We start from the raw sequence: 18,989 nt of genomic DNA, 5'->3' as shown, positions 1-18,989 counted from the left end.
ACATTTTTAAAAAAGACATGAAGAAGCAGATGTGTTTTATCGACCATATCCACAGCTGACAATCTCTTGGGTCCCACTTCTGCGCAGTCAAGGCCATCGGCGAAATCCTGAGCTTCTTGGAGAGTACAAGAAGTAGAGGTTGGTGCAAACAGAACAAACATTTTATGCGCCCGCGTCGCGTTGGATCTTGATCGGGACTTGGTCGCATAGTCTATTCCGTACAACCTGACACATTGCTTGATATATCTATTATCCTGTTTCAGTGATCATTTAGATAAATAACAAGAGCGATAGCGACAATGAGCACATATGAACCGGCTGAGCCGTCAGCCGCCACCGACCAGCAGAAGAACTGGCAAGATGCCAGCAAGCGGAGAGAGAGCTTCAGCTCTCAAAACTCGCAAACCGCTAAAGAGTAAGGAGCCTACTTCTGAATAATATGATGGTTTTTGATAAGAAAGCCGAGGACTGTGCCGCGGTGTCCTAACACAATGCCATCTAGATTCATCGAATCACAAATGCGTCTCGAGGCCGACGCCCGCGAGATCCTACCATACGTGAGTCGGTCTCGTCCCCATTGCGACGACGAGCAATCCTCATCTGACGCCATCTAGTCCTTTGATTCTTGCACACAAGCTCTAGGACCCCTCCGACAGATCCTGTTTGCCTGTCTCACATGCAACCCTCCCTCCGATAAGCCAGATGCACCACACACTTCCGCAGGCATCTGCTATTCCTGCTCTATCGCCTGCCACGGCGAACATACACTCGTCGAGCTATTTAGTAAAAGAAACTTTGTCTGCGACTGTGGGACAACGCGCGTGTCATCCGGCCTACCCTGTACGCTTCGGAATGACCCCAAGACTGGTGCAAAAGGAGTTCGCGCCCAGGAGCCAGCGCCGGAAAACAAATACAACCACAATTTTCAGAACAGGTTCTGCGGCTGTGTCGAGGACTATAATGCCTTCGAAGAAAAAGGAACAATGTTTCAGTGTCTTGGGCTGGGTACGGTCGAAACCGGTGGCTGTGGTGAGGATTGGTGGCATCCGGAGTGCCTAATCGGTTTACCAAGAAACTGGTATAAGAAAGCAAAAGTTAAGACGGAGGATGTCGAAGCCGCGAAGCAGAATAATGAGGCGGATGACGATGACGATGAGGATACGCCTCTGCCCCCGGGATTCCCGGCTGAAGATGACTTCGAAACATTCCTGTGTTACAAGTGTGTCGAATCAAATCCGTGGTTGAAGCGATATGCAGGAACTCCAGGGTTCCTTTCAGCAGTCTACAAGGAGGGCGGACTGTCAAAGGGCTCCGAAGAGCAGCACACAGGAGCAGAGCCTTCGGATGCGTCTTCCGATCCGTTGACCAACACTAAGAAACGCAAGGCGGACGACGATGACACAACAGAAGCAAAGGAGACAGCCGAGCCAGCTGCAAAGCGGACAAAGGCAGATATCGATGGCGAACAAATCCCTACAGAATCAAAGCCAGAGACTACCCAGCCCGCACCCCCAAAACCCAAGCACGATTCCCTGCCTAACCCACCCCCATCCGGAACATTTTCCCTCTTCCTCAAAGCAAACTTTCGCGAGCACTTCTGCCGCTGCCCAGAATGTTACCCCAACCTAGCCAAATACCCCCAACTCCGCGAAGAGGAGGAAACATACGAGCCCCCTCTCTCGGAGGATGGCGAAGCCAATGGCGGAGGCAGCGCCGGAACTGGCAGTCTCTACGACCGCGGCGAGGCAGCTTTGAGTAACATCGACCGTGTCCGGGCTATCGAGGGTGCGATGGTGTACAACCACCTCCGTGATAAAGTGAAGGAGTTCCTGAAGCCCTTTGCGGAGTCCGGGACGGCGGTCAGTGCGGAGGATATCAAGGCTTACTTTGAGAAATTGCGTGGCGATGAGAAGCCAATCAAGGATGCTGCTGCTGGTCAGGCCTCCGTTTCTTCCGGGAATGGCGGTAACGAGAAGGACGAGGGAGGAGATGGTCGCAAAGAACAAAGTGGTATGTTTCGTTCGGGAATGTCTGTTGACTCAGGCCTTGTTGCTGACTCCTAGCAGGCTACTGAGATTACGTCGTCTTTCCGGCTCAATTTTAACATTGAATTGTATTTTACGAAACGCAGTAATGAAATGGACATAGGAATGGGAATCGGTAATGGCACTGGGCTTTCATTAGGCGCTTATGGGATGGAAGGAATGGATGGAATTTGTACATCTAGGCACCTATCAGCGCAAATCAACGATGTCTTAAACTGCGAAATCAGAAAACTCCATAAGACGCCAATCCATGCATTAAATGGTCTATGAGAAGGAACCTAAACGCCAGTCACATGCTTGAGCTCGAATACCAGAAGAGAAAATATACGCAAATCATTCTTTGAGCCGCTTTGCGGCCCTACCCATGAGACTATCGTCTGGCAGCCCGCTCCGCTTGGTGCCGGGTAAACTGCCGGTGCGGATATCGTTGTCATCTTGAGTGACTCGGCGGTGGGGATATTTGCCCTCGTAGCCCGCGAAACAATTAGCAGTGACTGGAGTACCTGTAGTGAAATACGGATGCTCTAACGCTTCCCGGGCTGAAATCCTCTTGGTAGGGTCGTATTCGAGTAGCCGCGATAGCAAATCGAAGCCTTCAGCACCCGGTGTGCCTGCAGCAGACGCTGGAGAATATCCATTATTCTTCAGACAACTTTGGTACCATCCTTCCAGATTGCACTGTCTGTTGAGGTAACCTCTCGACATCGCTAACGACTGAAGTTGGGAGAATTCAGGCATCGAAACGAGACCGGGCCATGTTTCCTTTCTGGGCAAGCCCATGATGTCGATGATTTTCATCATCTGGTTACGCTGGAATGGTACTGTCTTTTTGCTGTCCATCTTAGCTTCTTCCCCTTTGAAGATGGGTCGCAGAGAGAGCAGTTCCGCGAATATGCATCCAACTGCCCAAAGATCCACGGCCGGCGTGTAGTGCCGGCTGCCCATTAATAGCTCCGGAGCACGATACCAGATCGTGACGACAACTTTGTCTCCGGAGTAAAGCGAGTTGAGCGGTTTGTAAAATAGACGTGCGAGGCCCAGGTCTCCAATGCGGACCGCACCGCTCGAAGTCACTAGAATGTTTGCCGGCTTCAAATCTCGATGCAAAACCCAATTCGTATGAAGGTATAGGAGGCCATTCAGCAGCTGAAATAAAATCGACTTGATCATCGGTGCCGGGATGGCATGTCTTTGCGGTTGAGTGTGGTGATGGATGATCTGAAGCAGGTCATGCTCAGTGTACTCGAATACCATGAAAATACACTTGTCTTCCAAGATGATCTCTGCCAATTGCACTACGTTGGGATGATCTAATTCAGAGCATAAAGCCATCTCCCGGATTGCCGACTGCGAGAGACCTGTGTACTGAATGATTTCACCCTCTTTGTCGGGCTTGAATCTGATTTGGTCAGCCGCTATAGGAGAAACTAATGGAGATGAAATGACTCACTTCTTGATCGCATATTCGCCTTTCCGGCCATCCTTTCCGATGGCTTTGTAGACGCGACCATATGTACCGCTGCTGATGAAGCCAACGATGTGATACTTATCCCGGACCCGTACTTTGCTGGTATACCCAGTTCCCGAGGGTCTCTTCGAGTCTAGACTTTCTTTAAGCAAAGAGTCAGCATGTTGAAGAAACCTGGATGTTCATAGTATATACGCTTGAAACTTCAGTTGATTCTTTTGGGAAAGCAAAGAACAGGGGTTTATAAAAAGGAGGCAGATGGGTCAATGGAGGAAGTCTCGCAGCAGATTGATGAACTCATTGGAAAGGGCCTGCAGCAAATCATGACAGGCAGGACACTGGATCTAGCTTAAGAGGGAGATTACCACGTGGATAGAACCCGCCGATGGAGTTAAAGAATGGGAAATTTCTTCCAAACATGATGGGCAAGATACAAAAAAGCCGCAGTGGAGCTCAGCAGCCACAGCTCAAAAGGCCTTTTATCTTTTCATCTGCAACAAAGCTTAAATCTCTCCCAGAAGACAGCAGCACATGAGAGGATTCCCAAAAGGGTAAGAAGAAAGTAGAAGACGGAAAAGATGAACACTTAAGAGAGCCGAGTGGCAAGGAGAACAAATGGATGTAAAATAGGTGACAATATGATATTAACCGGTATTACCATCAACAGCGGCCTGTAAATTCCGTTTCAGAGACAGATTTTGGCTGACACTGGCCGCAGCGGACCGAGAGGATGCAGTTAATGGGCCGGATGATGAAGGCTGGTTTGTCAGACTCATGGATGGACAGATTGGCGTGGAATAGCAAAGGGCCCGAAGGTGGAGGTCCGGAGTATCTCTCGGTAACCGTTCAACTGGGGTGGATATAGTAGTGTACTAGGATCTCCTCATCAAAAGTCACGGTCGCAGTAGTGGCATGGACAGTGCACATTAGGATTCTTGACTGCCTGTCTCCACAACTACTAGAAACGATTGCATGCAGAAATGATGATGAGGTTGGGCTTTGAAAAGACAAATAGCAATGGCAGTTGAGTATGTTGATGATGCATTGAGTGATCCATCTGGGTCTCTAGGCCGACTGTCCCTGAACTTTCCCCCTCTTTTGTTAGTCAGCAGGCACATATTGCTTTTTTCGCCCAAGTCACTCTCGCTCCATGAGAGATGCATTTACGATGATGGATTTGCTTTCTTTATGACTATTGCTGAATGTCTGAATTGTCCTGCATAATTCCGTGGTAGTGTCTTCGGCCACGTTGCATTGCTGATACTGATATGTGTCGGTCGTTGCTAAATTGCGGTCTCCCGTGTTATACTCCAGCGTCCGCGGAGTACATACTTTGAAGGCGCTGCTAGTCTCGGGACAAAGCATTGATGTGTTATTTCACCGACCTCATAGGCTGAGAGTATGACTTTCTCTCCTTATACGTCTAGAACTGTCTTGTTTGGCTAGACAATGTCCATGACCTGAATTAGCACGGAGTTTCCTTATTCCGAGAGTACGTAGTCTAAGCTTCCACGACCCCTTACAACGTCATCTGCGACCAACGCACTACTACTACTTACTATGGAGTAGTAGGGTCAGAATACTTTCAGCTTTGATCTCAATAATACAATGGTTCGATATTATTAACTAATTCCTACCTCGTGGCTCCTGCTATCTCGATCTAGCTACCTGAGTCAGATCAAAAGTCACACCAACAGACCAACAGACCAGTAGCATTATGAATCCCGCTGGGCTGACCCGTTCCAGGGTCACAGCATACCTAGTCTATCTCGTTTTTGTTGTCACACTAGGGCCGCTTCAATTTGGTTATCATCTGGTTTGTGCAAAGGGATCTTGGATTGCTTGACTCCTGGCCGTTACTTACTGTGGACTGAAACAGGCCGAGCTTAATGCCCCCCAAGCTGTTATTACCTGCCAGCGAAAGAGCATCCATTCTACCGCTTCAGCATTATTTAGGACTCTGCCTCAATGTATTCCAATGAACCCTTCCCAATTCGGTCTGGTATCCTCCATATACACCCTCGGTGGTCTGCTAGGTGCCCTGCTGGCAGGGCCCGTCTCCACTAAACATGGGCGACTGTTCGCCTTGCGAGCTACAACAATTTTCTTTATTCTGGGCCCAGTATCGGAAACATTTGCACCCAGTATACCGATCTTGAGTGTCGGTAGGTTGCTGAGTGGTGTGGGCGCGGGTGCTGCTATTGTCGTTGGTCCAATTTATATATCCGAGATTGCCCCGCCCAACGCGAAAGGGTTCTTCGGCGCCTTTACGCAGGTTATGACCAATGTAGGTATTCTATTTACTCAGACTCTCGGCTACTTTCTCAGCAAAGGAGATCAATGGAGGGCCATACTTGCCGTGGCTGGGTTGCTCGGGGTTTCGGAACTCCTTTGTCTATTCTTCGTACCGGAAAGTCCCACTTGGCTGGCTGAGCATCAACAGGCGAGCCTGGCCAGACAGGTGCTGCAGAGAATACGTGGGAAGGATGCAGATATTGAAGAGGAGATTGAAGGATGGAAGAGCTCTGAGAGGCCCACAGGACCGGAGGAGGAATCACTGCTCACCCCTCCTGCCAGCAATTTGCCGCCTAAACAGCCCCCAGTTACGATTCTGCAAGCCGTGACAGACCCATACTACCGTCCAGCCATCGTTGCTGTCATCGGAGTCATGGTGGCTCAACAGTTCACCGGCATCAACAGTATCATCATGTATAGTGTCTCGCTTCTACAGAGTCTCCTTCCCACGGCAGCGGCTTTGTTGACCGTGATGATTTCGGCCATCAACCTGGTCATTACTCTTGCCTGCTCACCTTTGCCTGATAAGATTGGCCGAAAGGCGTGCCTTCTTCTGAGCATCTGCGGCATGGGCTTCAACTCTGTCTTGCTGGCGCTCGGAATCTATTTCAACCAGAAAATCTTGTCCGCAATAGCAGCCTTGTTATTTGTGGCCAGCTTCGCGGTTGGATTAGGTCCGGTGCCTTTTATCTTGGCCTCTGAACTAGTCGGTCCTGAGGCTGTGGGTGCGACGCAGAGCTGGGCGCTGGCGGCCAACTGGACCGCCACGTTCATCGTGGCTCAGTTCTTCCCCGTGCTTAACGACGCACTGGGCGGCCGTGGTAAAATCTACTGGATCTTTGCGGTACTGGCTTGCCTTCTTGGAGGCTTCATCTACGGATGGGTGCCTGAGACCAAGGGCAAGGCCAGTTCGGATGAGGTCTGGGGAAGGGAAGACTCGAGACGGAGAGACTAAGGCCTTTATGTTTCATCTATTCGGTAGTTACCTCTTGAGTACTCGTTTACTTTAGCCAGAAATGGACACTTTACATCTGAATACCCATTTCATTGTCATGCACCGGTTCGGAACGGACCGAGGCAATATCTAGCGCTGAAAGTACTTGCGTCATATTGGGCAATCGTCCGCATTTAGTTCTCCTATGATTGATGCTCGTTAGAAGGCTATTGAGCTACTTTCGGTTTGGCTGCAGTTACCCCGCCTTATTGCATCTTAACTGTGCTGAGTTCCCTAGTTGACGTTGGGATGGTTGTAAAACTAGTGGTAAACAAGATCAAAAGATAAGGTATACTATGTACTGCGTAGTAAGGTCAAAATGTGGTGCGCAGTGTCATACTGACAGGAACAACTCCACCGAGCCAGAGAGACTGTATGGGTACCTATACCCCACTGACCCGTCACTGATTATGAGGGGAATAGTGGGAGTCAGTCTCGTGGGAGAAAAAGGTCAACTAGTCATGCAAAAAGACGTCAAGCGACTTGAGTATGTTGCACTGGTGCACACTAGCATGCATAGGAGGAGTGTCTTGAAAGTTTGCCTCTTTAAAACATGAGATATGGTAGAGGAGTAGGCAGCCATATTCAAGAATAGCCTCAATTCCTCATTGCTCAACAGCAACGGTCATGGTGGGGTCCCGACGTGTGATTGCCCAGTGCTTGTTGCGCTGTGGGTGGATCAATGTTTGATCTTCCCACAGCTCTACTTTCTGTCACTTTCTATCCCTTGCCTGTTTGTTGTCTGACCTTGACGTCTTAAAGCGTAACCCCGAGTCTTCCGGCAGGCTCGAGGTATGTAAGTAAATTTTAGCTTCGCAGCTTGCAAAATAGATGACGATTTAATCGGATTCACTGGAAAAATGGCAATTGTGAATCCTTTTTCCTCCATGCTCGATTTTACAATTCTCCATATTATTCCGTAGATAGATCCTCTTTCTACGCCTCAGTGCGACGGTCAGCTAGAGAAGGCTCAAGCCCCCACCAAGAAAACAGAAATATAGTACTCTCCGTACTAACAGTCCTAGTACTCCTAGTACTTATTGTTGTTCTCCTTATTTTTTTTCGAGGTAGTTTATCAATCCCCTATTCATGCTCTCATCAACTTTCTTTCTTTTCTTTTACTTCACGTATTCATCTTGACTCCCTTAGATCAAGGTGGCAAGAACTTCAATTGCATTCTCGTCAACATTTTCATCCTTTTTCTTCTTTCGCAATCTAACATACATATTGTGGACTATTGTGGTGGCTCCCGTTTCTTGGTGTGAAACGAAACTCTGATCGACCCGACCAGATCTAAGATCAATCCGGATTCAACCACACCGCGACATCCTCCGGTCGGGGACGGTCCTGCAAGCACCCATTTGCGACTCATTATATCGTCATTTTTTCCCTAGGATCCCTCCCTAATATCATTGTTACAACATCCTAGAGATCATCTCCTCTGAGACATTAAAATATTCTTGGGGTCGACGCGACGTGTCCTCCGACTGCCATCTTAAGCAGCTTCCCCGCAATTTCCGCCATCCACCATGGTGCGGTTACCGTTGCCTCAACGTCTCAGCTCCCATCTCAGCGTGAAGAGCAATGCTTCGACTCCCGGTCAGAGCAGAAGCACAAGCCCAATGAGATCAACTGAGACAAAGCCGTTGGTCCTCAGGGTTTCTGCAATTAGGGTGAGCGGACCTCTTCTCCAGCCTGGAACTTCTACTGGGCTCCGTGGAATGCCACTTCCGGAGGCTAACATCTCAATTTGAACAACATCAGGGCAGAAACCTTGCTGCTAAAGACCGAGGCGGAACCAGTGATCCGGTGAGCTCTGTCAATGGATGCCACAACTGAGGATAGGGCTAATCAGATTCCGTATTTAGTATCTAGTTGTTACTCTCGGAGACTCAAGACAATCGACCCCCACGATACCGAAGACATTAAATCCGGAATGGAACGTGACTTTCGAGATGCCGGTGATTGGTGTACCTTTGCTGGAGTGTATCTGCTGGGATCATGACAGATTCGGGAAAGATTACTTGGGCGAGTTTGACATCCCCCTCGAAGACATCTTCGCCGATGGCGAAATCAATCAGCCGGTGAGTAAGGAGGGTATATTAGCTTAGAGCATGACCGTCAGCTGATCGTCTGTCAAGCCTAAATGGTATACACTCACGTCGAAGCGGAAACCAGCCAAGAAGAAGGACAGCACCGTGTCTGGAGAGATCCTCCTTCAGTTTGCGCTGATTGACCCATCCAACGTATCGGCCCCCCCGAGTGAGATATACCAAAGGTTCAGGAGCTTGGTTTGCGCTGGCGAGGAAGATGAGGACCTCCCGCAAGTCCCGACAAACGAATCGGATGATGCCGACAGGGACGAGGAGACCTCGGACGAGACCGACGACCTGACGAAACCAGACATTGTGGAAAAGAGGAGGAAACGGCTCCGGCTCGCTCGCTTGAAACGGAAGTCACTAGCAGCCCGGGCGTATCAATTTTCTGGGGCCGGCAATGGAGTGCAGGGTATCATGTTCATGGAGATTGTGCAGGTAACAGATCTTCCGCCGGAACGGAACGGTATGTCGCTCGACCTCCATGGTCTAAGACAGTTGCTGATTTAGATAAGTGACACGTACTTCCTTTGACATGGATCCATTTGTCGTGACCTCGCTTGGACGGAAAACGCTCAGGACTCCTGTCGTTCGTCACAACCTTAACCCGGTCTACAACGAGAAGATGGTCTTCCAGGTCATGAAACATGAACAGTCCTACACGATAAGCTTTACTGTCATGGATCGAGATAAGTTTTCCGGCAATGACTTTGTTGCATCGGCTGGGTTCCCGCTACAGACCTTGATCCAGGCTGCTCCCGAGGCAGATCCGGAAACGGGGCTCTATCGGCTCCGTGATCCATCACTTAGCCCAGCAGGTTCTGTTACAAGCTCTGTCGGTAAATCAGGATCCAAGTCTGGTGTCAGTCCTTCACCATCGACTCTCAGTCTTTCAAAAATGTCACGGCCCGGTTTAGTAAGGTCGAGAAGCTCTGCTGCCTCCCTGTCTACGCAGTCTCAATCAGAGCAGCCAGCTACCTCTCCGCCCACCAGCGTTCCGGAGGAAAGAGAAAGCAGCAGCAATGTTTCTAGCGCTCCTACTGCTACTGGAGGCGAAGTGGGTCAGATGGACTCGCATGACTTTCAAGTGTACAAGATCCCTTTGACACTAAAGAACAAGGAACGGTGGGAGGACAAGCACTCTCCAGAGATTATCGTGAAAGCGAAATATATGCCCTACCGTGCGCTGCGTCAGCAATTCTGGAGACTCATGCTCAAACAATATGACGCTGACGACAGTGGTCGAATCGACAAGGTCGAGTTGACAACGATGCTTGACACTCTTGGCTCGACCCTGAAAGAGTCTACGATTGACAGTTTTTTCCAACGATTCAGCGCCGGAAACGAGCCTGTGGAGACTGTGGATCTGAGTTTCGACCAAGTTGTAATGTGTCTGGAGGATACACTGCAGGCGCTGCAAAAGGTCCCTCTCGCCAATGCCAACATGCAATCTCTGACCCCGTCCTCAAATGGCAGTCAAAGAAGCGAAGAGCAATCTGACGGTGACGAGTCCCCCCTAGAGACGAGCACAACACTGCCCGCCAATACTGATCCTGGCACAACATCCGTACCGACATTAGGCCAGGAAGAGCAAACATCCACAAGCGAGGAAGATCTCCATCCCGATGATCTTGGTGATGAGCGGGGTGAAGAGCATGTTATTGAGATTCGGGAATGTCCTCTCTGCCATCAACCGCGGCTCGCTAAGCGCTCCGATGCGGACATTATCACCCACATTGCTACATGCGCAAGTCAAGACTGGCGGCAAGTTGACAACCTTGTGATGGGTGGCTTTGTCACTTCCAGCCAGGCGCAACGCAAGTGGTATTCCAAAGTTATCACGAAGATATCTTACGGTGGCTACAAGCTAGGCGCAAATTCCGCCAATATCCTTGTTCAAGACCGAATTACAGGACAGATCAACGAGGAGCGAATGAGCGTTTACGTACGCCTGGGTATTCGGCTCCTTTACAGAGGACTCAAGAGCCGGGAAATGGAGAAGAAGCGAAGTAAGTTACTGTCAAAAGAAACATCCCGGGAAGAATTGAAGGTTAACCAAGCTACAGTTCGTAAGATCCTCAAGTCGCTGAGCATCAAACAAGGCAAGAAATATGATGATCCGGCTTCCGCAGCTCAGATTCGGGACTTCATCAACTTCCATCAGCTGGACATGTCAGAGGTTCTGCTACCCCTTGAACAATTCAAGACATTCAATGAGTTCTTTTACCGGCAACTGAAGCCTGGCGCACGCCCTTGTTCAGCTCCGAATGAGCCGAGAATCATCGTATCGCCTGCTGACTGCCGATCGGTTGTTTTTGACCGCATCGACGAGGCGACCAGTATCTGGGTCAAGGGCAGGGAGTTCTCTATTGAGAGGCTTCTCGGAAACGCGTACCCGGAGGACGCTCCGCGCTACAAGAATGGAGCCTTGGGAGTCTTCCGTCTGGCTCCTCAGGACTATCATCGTTTCCATATTCCCGTTGACGGTGTTATGGGTACCCCGAAGACTATCGAGGGCGAGTACTACACAGTGAACCCGATGGCGATCCGTTCTGCACTTGATGTGTACGGTGAGAACGTAAGAATTCTTGTACCGATTGACTCGGTCGCCCACGGCCGGGTTATGGTAGTCTGTGTAGGAGCCATGATGGTCGGAAGCACGGTGATCACTCGGAAGGCAGGCGAGAAGGTCGCCCGTGGTGAGGAGCTTGGATACTTCAAGTTTGGCGGAAGTACTGTGCTGCTCCTCTTTGAGGAAGGCGTGATGAAGTTCGATAGAGACCTGGTCGATAATTCTAGGGGTGCTTTGGAGACTTTGGTGAGCAAAATTCCCTTGCCAATTCCTGATAGCTGTTTTGTCGACCTCTCGCTAATCTTGAAACCTGTCGTATTCAGATCCGAGTAGGGATGTCTATTGGTCACAGCCCCGAAATCCCTCAGTTCGAGCCCGACATGCCCAAGCCAACCGAAGAAGTCAGCCTTGAGGAGAAGCAAGACGCCAAACGTAGAATAGAAGGCAGCTTGGCTCCTCCGACTCGGGGTTTCGCACTGCAATGATCAATTTGCTTCTCTTTCAACTTTTCACTTGACAGCGCTTGCAGTATTATTCTTAAAGAGGCCTGGGGCCTATTCATCTCAGCATTCACTAGCATTTAAAGTTCTCTGTCTGGCAGAGCTTGTACATTTTGAATAGTGTTGCAGTGGGCATTATAGACACAGCCAAGGGATGTCTCAGACGGTGAATCAATAAAGTTCCGTCACGTACATAGATAACTCATACCTTCTTAATCCATTTCATTCAACAATAAAGTGTTTTTAACATGAATTGTTAATAAAATTGACATGCTTCGAAGAAGGGTTCAACTACCAGGAATTGTCGTTCCCAAAATAGCTTAGCGCCGTCCTCCACGCGCCAACGACCAAAACAACCGCGTGCTGCAGCGACTTGCAAGAGCAAAACCCCGTCACCCCGACGCCGATGTTGATGCTCCAGCTGCGCAGGCACGCATTTTGCAACTTTCGCCAGACAATCAATGAAGTCGGTCTAGTCTCCTCGACAGTCGCCGTCAATCGCGAACGTACGGCAAGGGCCAGATAGAATTGCGACCGACACATACCAACAAACCCAGAAACACCGCCCGCTCGACCTGGCAACCTGCGACCGTGCAATCGCTTCGAATCCTAGTCCATACAGCAAGCGAACCTGCTTTTGTTATTATCTGGATACCGAATCGAATTAAATTGGGCCATCGTCGTCTCGTTGCGCAGCGGCCGGTGGGAAGATCGGCGGAGGTCAAACAAACAACACATCGAATTAGATTACACGCGCGGGGTGGGAGTCATATTCGAATCTCATCGAGCTTTGGTGCATCAGGCGCTGGAGCAGTGTCTCACACTACGGAAGAGACAGGACCTGATCCATTCACTTGCATCCACGTCACAACATACGACCCCCGGCCCTGACATGACCGTCACGGTTCTCGCCGCCCCCAAGACTAAGACCAAGACCAAGACTAGAACGAGAGAGCGCGAACCGCTACGGGAGATTGACATGGCTGCGTCCCAGGCGCAGACTCGTTCGGCGTCTGGCGGCGCGAGCGGGAGTGGCAGGGGGAGGGCCGGACGATCGAGCGCGCGATTGAATAAGGGACAGGAAAAAGGGGAGGAGGAGGTTAATGTGAATGGCGGGTGGGGGAAGCGGAAGGCTGGTGAGTGGTTTCAATTTGCGCGGGTTGGGCTGGCTGGAGGGCCCCGGGACTTGGTAAATAGGGAATGAGGGGTTGTGGGTGTTTTGGCTAACTTTTATCTTTTCGTCCGCTGCTAGTATCGTATGATGAGGATATTGAGGGATTCCAGTTTACGCGACTGCCCAGCAAGAAACCGAGGCCGTCGGTTGATGCTGCTCCGGAGAACCTGTACCCCTTCCCTGAGGTACCGCCACAGCAATCGCCTAGGCGAGGTCGACCGCCGAAGAAGAAGAAGACAGAAATAGAGTCGGAAGAAAGCGCGGAGCACCAGGAGAAGAGTGCGGAAGTGTCAGGCAAGAGACAGACGCGGCGCAGGAGATCCGCGGCTTCAGAGCCAGAACCCCAACCGCAGAGCGCTACACATTCATCGACGCGGAAGCGCGAGGATACGGAATCTGTGCCCAAGGAGAAGAAGCGACGGAAAGGCAGACCGAGCAAGACGGACGTCGAGGCGAGGAACGGCTTTGTGTCGCCTGAACCACAGCAGTCCGGTACTGCGAAGATTGCGTTGCCTCTAGCCGATACGCCTGTGATCCAGCGGAACAAGGAGATGCGAAAAGAGACCAAATCGGAAAAAGGAGGGAAGGGAAGGCGGAGTAGCCTGGGGATGAGAGGAAGGCGGGCCAGTTCACTGATTGATTCTGGGGCATCTAACGGTAGGACTCTCCTTATTGCATTTGCGATGGAGACTGTCGTACTGATTACCATTTAGCGTTGCCTCATAAAGAGGTCGACACGGCCGATTTCTACAAGCATATTGCGGATGGGCTCCCAGAGCCACGGAGGATGAGGCAGCTTTTGACTTGGTGCGCCACACGAGCAATGGGAGATAAACCTACAGGAGCGCGGCCAGAAGATGCCAGTGCTCGTCTAGCTGGTATTTCAGGTTCCTTTCCAAAACAAAAAGCACAGGCTAACGTGTTGTAGCTCGAGTAATACAAGAAGAACTGCTCAAAGACTTTTCAACGAATTCAGAGCTCTCAAATTGGTTTGGGCGGGAGGATGTGAATCCGCCTGCTGTTGTGGTGAAGAAACCGAATCCGAAAAACGTCCAAAACGCGGACAAGATCAGGGAGCTTGAGGAGCAAATACAAAGGTATGTGGCTAGGCATGGTTTAAAGGACACATAAATGACACTCGACAACAGGTTGCAAAGGGAGAGGCATTCCCTGAATGAACTTTTACGACCTCCATCTATTCCACGACTAAAGCCTAAATCAAAGCAACCGTCAGATACACCTCAGGTTCAGGACCCATCACAAGCCGAATCGGCCGATCACCCGACTCGATCATTATTGTCGTTGCAGCCAGAGGCGATAGATACCTCGTTATTAGAGCCTTCGCAGCAGGAGATCTATGCTATGTTGAATCCCGACACAGCAAAGGCACGACGAAAATCGCAATCGGAAGAGCCATCGACCACTACGCAATCGAGCCATCTGCCACCAATGCCGCCATCGGTTGTATCTGATCGTCTATCCCGAGTGGCATCAGGCTTAGCACCAACCCTGGACTCGTTCGCAGCTGGCGTGCACGACATTGAGCTATATCGCGCCATGTCAGACGCGGTGTCGACACGGGTACTACGCATCTGTGCGGAACGACTGGAAGAGCGCGATGCCAGGAATGCGATGAGGCGACTTGCAATTGAGGGAGGCGAAGCCGAAGGCAGACGTGTGAGTCTCCGGCACGGAAGACCAAGGGAGGATCTGGGAGTGATTCTCGGGGCTCTCAGCCGTGTGGAGCGGCGGTGATCAATTGTTTTCCGTCAAAACACTCGTTGAGTATCGTACAGGAGGATCTCCTGGCCGATATTTTTTTCCATTTTCGTGTCTATGTATAGTCGAGCGGCCACGAGCAGGGCAGTCACTTTTTACTTCTTGGTTGGTTGGGATGCAAGCAATGGAGTTGAGGTGTTTTGAGGTGTTATGATTTACTTGATTGCGGATGCTGGACACGATGCTGTATAGTCCTGAGAGTACAAGAAACAAGTACAAACATAGTGCGCTTAGCGCAAATGACTCGGTACATGAGCATGACCTTAGACTACGTCAATCACATGTAGTCGTTCCTAGAATACCAGCACTCCTGCGTTAACGCCACAGGATTGAAATATATACATCACCACATCCTATATGGTTTGATACCTTCGCAGGTAATGACAGCAAAATCTACCTGAAACTACGAGTATCTCGCAGATATAAGGATTCCACAATTCCACCTCCCATGCATGCAGATGCATTATTTCTTGAGTGATGATACTATCATTTGCGCTCAAGAAACTATCCCACTCTAGGAGTCTACCATAGCATATGTCCTAGACTCCTCCGTACCTAGGGTGGGTACTTTCTAGCGCACACAAAGTATCCATAATGAATGATCGGGGCCTTCGGTCATCGGGTCCAGACTCAAGCTCAGGCTTCATTGGGCAGCAATTCAGTTCATCGCGTCCGGTCTTGGTCTTCCTGTATATTCCGTCATGTAATGTAGAGGAGGGTGTGAGGTCCAAGCTTGGTGCTACGTAGTATACACCACTCTACGGAGCAGATACTAGTAGAGTAGTCCAGCAGTTCGGCTTGACCGACTCTTCAGCTTGTTTTTACCAGTCAAAGGAAGTGGCTAATCCTCCGAGTATCCAATTAAGGATGCAGGATGCTATCTCATACATATGTGGTGTTTTCACGTGGGAGGGGTTGGTGGTCATGCTGTGTATTTATATATATATATATATATCTTTATTTCTATTTGTAGTCTCCATCGTCTCTCTGGGCCGGGTAGTCATATACATCGGATGTGCCTGACATGTAATTGTAATTCTTAGATAAGAGTATTCATGTGCCAGAAGTATTACTCTATGGAATAGTCAATAGATGTCTACTACAGCCTACCTTCTAGAACACGGCGAACAGTGCGGGTCTGGTCTAGCCTGCCATGTGATAATCATATTTTTCTCGCCAATCTTCCGAATTTGTCGTTAGCAGTAAGCAGTAAGCAGTTTGTTAAGCTAGATAAGTGGCAAGGTCTGCCATCCGCATGACCAGAGAAACAGAGGCTATGGGGCAGGCGAAGATCTAGAAGTGCCGATGACTGGATCTATTATGATAGGACTCGCTTGACCTGCTGTATTAACTACTCAGAGCACTCTAGTACCTAGCACTAGCAGTACCGAGTAGGTACTTAGCGCCTATGGTAATTTTTCTTACTTCTGGATAATCAGGGAGACTGGGCAATTTAAGCTCTTCAGCAGTCGCCAATCATCTTGCCACGCTGAGGATTTTCTCATATCACCCGAGAGCTCGGATCCACCGCCCAATCCAGAAATAGCAGTTTCATGAGTCCTCATCCTCATCAACTCCTCGACTGTACTCCCATATCCACCTCATCACTTCAACACTTCAACGACGGGCATTTACCTCGTTTTTCCCTTTCAATTAAATGGCAACCGGTACCTTGTCATAATTGCTTTGCCGCCCTGTACTTGATCCGTCCGGGTCGGAAGCGATCCATCCCCGGTGTGACTCTGTCACAAGAGTCACACTTCCCTTGCCGCCGTTTCCCCCTCTCCCAGCACCAACGAAATGAGGATCAAATATTGGTCCCTGCGTCTGCGCAGGTGGTACAGTCATCCTCGGTGACCGTCCTCCTGGTGATACTGGAATGGTACCGGTTTGAGTTGACCATCCTGCACATGTCGTGGTGAGAATAGGGGCGTGAATTGCCAAGGTATTGTCTTCATGTTCCAAGACACAGAGTAGGAGAGTGCATATGATCCAGCCACTGCGTAAATCGAAACAAAAGAGAGCGCAAAAAAGTCGTCGTCAAACTCCTTAAACAGGAAACGGATCAAACCTGCCTGCCTACCTACCAAGAGGCTGTGTAACACCCCGCCGCGCAATCATCCAGACTTGAGGCACCGTGCATCCCGTTGACATCATGAAAGGGGCCCAGAGTGAAGTCCTTAGGTGTTGCCTGGAGCAAACATTGGAGGTGGAATCGCACCGATCAGGTTCTTTTGTCTGGTTTCTGGAATCAGGAGGGGAGAGCCTTGCTTGGACTGCGTACGCATTGCTGGTTAGTGGAGATGGTATCATGGTCGATCCTTCGGAGGGTTAGCTGCAAGCCACTTCCGGGAGCGAAGTAAGGAGTCAGTTGAGGTAGATACAACGTCTTGGGAGGCATACGTACGTTTCACTTTGTCTTGGAAAACATCTACAGAGTAAACATTCTTGAAGCTCCTTGGAGTGGAGATTGGGCATTGGTATAGCTAGCAGTCACCACGTCAGTGCTAGTATGGTTAGCAGTTAGCACTTGAGCTATAGACAGAAAAAAGTCATAGCTCCTTCCACGCCCGAACCTACTAGAGAGATGGATGATCATCAGGGGACCACTGCCAAGGGGTTGGACTACAGCAGTCGGGAGGATGTGCTGGGCTGATTGCATAACTAACTGCATTTTATTCATTATTTGACATGCAGCTGCAGCAAGCCCAGCACCACCACTTACTCTCGACCTCACTTGTCCATGTGAAGAATGAGGATCTCTGGTTGGCCATTCCTGACGTCTCCGGAAGCTTCGTAATCTTCATGCCTTCTTATCAGTTATCACTTGGTATCATAGAACTCATACATACCTAGTGTTTAGTTAATGGTTACCAGGGTACCTTAGAAGCTAAGACCCGTCTATTGTTGTGCCCCACCATCACCCCCACTTGGGAAGAACTGAACTCTCGCGTCCTGTCGATGATGTCCAATGTCCATCTGTCTTTCTTGACCATCCTCAAGCTGGAAGATTATGTCCTTCCTTGCCTCATCCTATCACAGTCAATCCCGTGGATTCCTATCGGCCATCGGGTTGCCGATGATTGACCCTGACCTGACGTGATGGCAACAACACTTCCTATGCGCACATTCTCATTGTTTTCTCCCAAGAACCACGGATTGTCTCCTAGCCTGGTTCTCATCCGTCTTTCCCCCCCGAGCCCAGTTCCAAACTTCCCACTTCCAACTACCCAGTTCCCCGTTTGGTCTCAGAAGTTCTAGACGACGGTTCCGTTCGGGCGCTAAACAGTTGCTGATATAGATAAGTGTCTATCAGTCTTCGGATGATCCACATTGCCGGTTCTTTTTTGCCTCCCACTGTTCCACACCATGATGATAAACGTAAAAAGGGAAAAAAGGGCAAAACTAGCGGAAAATCCCCTTCTCTTTTTCTAGACGCTGGCTTGTGGCTGCTCTGACTTTGGTTTTAGGACTATCTATAAGCAGAACCTGTCGCTGCATGGTGGAGATGCCTCTGGCAGGATGATTTTTGAAATATCAATCCTGAAAACGGATATTTCAGAATGGATCTTTGCTGGCTTTGCTTCAGATTGATCGACTTTACCTCAGGGGTTCAGGACGTGTCCTCCTGAGGCCTGACTGAGCAAAGCACAAGCCAATGTGACTCTGATTCTTTCTTCGGTCCCAGTGACTAGATCCTTAGGCCACTGCGCTACTTCTCATGGATCCCGTGGAACCAGCTTAGTCGTTGGCCTTACTATCTGTCTAGTTTACGGAGTAGTTCTATCTATGCTTATGCCTGCAATGCCGTTCTAATGGTCTAGGTCTTCTGGCGGCTGGGTGTTACCATCTGTTAATATGTCCCTTCTTTTTCTTTTACTTTTTTTTTTTAATTGTTAATTCATTAAATCAAATTCATCATTGGAGGAGGATGGAAAGTCAAAGCCATTACCATTACCATTACCATTACCATTATACCATGAATCAACAAGTGCCTTTATGTTTTCAAAAATCCTCTGGCTGGTCTCGGTGATGCGTAGTGATATTCTTCTGTTTTCCAAGCACA

The 18,989-nt window shown here is 49.7% G+C and overlaps 5 protein-coding genes across 5 annotated transcripts; 4 read left to right on the top strand and 1 right to left on the bottom strand.

The window, feature by feature from the left end:
* Nucleotides 1–299: 299 nt before the first annotated feature.
* Nucleotides 300–2,074, top strand: Aud_003685 (putative metaphase-anaphase transition protein (Mlo2); the record flags this gene model as incomplete). The annotated part of the gene is made up of 4 exons (XM_043288632.1): nucleotides 300–415; nucleotides 503–557; nucleotides 615–2,010; nucleotides 2,067–2,074. 4 exons carry the CDS (start codon nucleotides 300–302, stop codon nucleotides 2,072–2,074), a joined length of 1,575 nt encoding a protein of 524 aa, XP_043144567.1.
* A 304-nt stretch (nucleotides 2,075–2,378) lies between these two features.
* Nucleotides 2,379–3,933, bottom strand: ssn3 (cyclin-dependent serine/threonine protein kinase SSN3; the record flags this gene model as incomplete). The annotated part of the gene is made up of 3 exons (XM_043288631.1): nucleotides 2,379–3,444; nucleotides 3,496–3,655; nucleotides 3,879–3,933. 3 exons carry the CDS (start codon nucleotides 3,931–3,933, stop codon nucleotides 2,379–2,381), a joined length of 1,281 nt encoding a protein of 426 aa, XP_043144566.1.
* A 1,558-nt stretch (nucleotides 3,934–5,491) lies between these two features.
* On the top strand, nucleotides 5,492–6,763 carry Aud_003683 (putative MFS glucose transporter; the record flags this gene model as incomplete). The annotated part of the gene is made up of 1 exon (XM_043288630.1): nucleotides 5,492–6,763. The coding sequence occupies one exon, from the start codon at nucleotides 5,492–5,494 to the stop codon at nucleotides 6,761–6,763; it is 1,272 nt and encodes a 423-aa protein (XP_043144565.1).
* Nucleotides 6,764–8,331: 1,568 nt separating this feature from the next.
* On the top strand, nucleotides 8,332–11,955 carry Aud_003682 (putative phosphatidylserine decarboxylase Psd2; the record flags this gene model as incomplete). The annotated part of the gene is made up of 7 exons (XM_043288629.1): nucleotides 8,332–8,475; nucleotides 8,567–8,611; nucleotides 8,671–8,886; nucleotides 8,944–9,364; nucleotides 9,414–10,907; nucleotides 10,965–11,716; nucleotides 11,794–11,955. 7 exons carry the CDS (start codon nucleotides 8,332–8,334, stop codon nucleotides 11,953–11,955), a joined length of 3,234 nt encoding a protein of 1,077 aa, XP_043144564.1.
* Nucleotides 11,956–12,862: 907 nt separating this feature from the next.
* Aud_003681 (Mis12-Mtw1 family protein) lies at nucleotides 12,863–14,899 on the top strand (the record flags this gene model as incomplete). Its single annotated transcript, XM_043288628.1, has 5 exons — nucleotides 12,863–13,106; nucleotides 13,223–13,801; nucleotides 13,858–14,022; nucleotides 14,073–14,241; nucleotides 14,293–14,899. 5 exons carry the CDS (start codon nucleotides 12,863–12,865, stop codon nucleotides 14,897–14,899), a joined length of 1,764 nt encoding a protein of 587 aa, XP_043144563.1.
* Between the last annotated feature and the right edge of the window lie 4,090 nt (nucleotides 14,900–18,989).

Source organism: Aspergillus udagawae (assembly GCF_001078395.1).
Source record: "Aspergillus udagawae IFM 46973 DNA, scaffold_2, whole genome shotgun sequence".
In the NCBI taxonomy this organism is placed as follows: domain Eukaryota; kingdom Fungi; phylum Ascomycota; class Eurotiomycetes; order Eurotiales; family Aspergillaceae; genus Aspergillus; species Aspergillus udagawae.
This window is presented reverse-complemented; position numbering and strand designations above follow the sequence as displayed.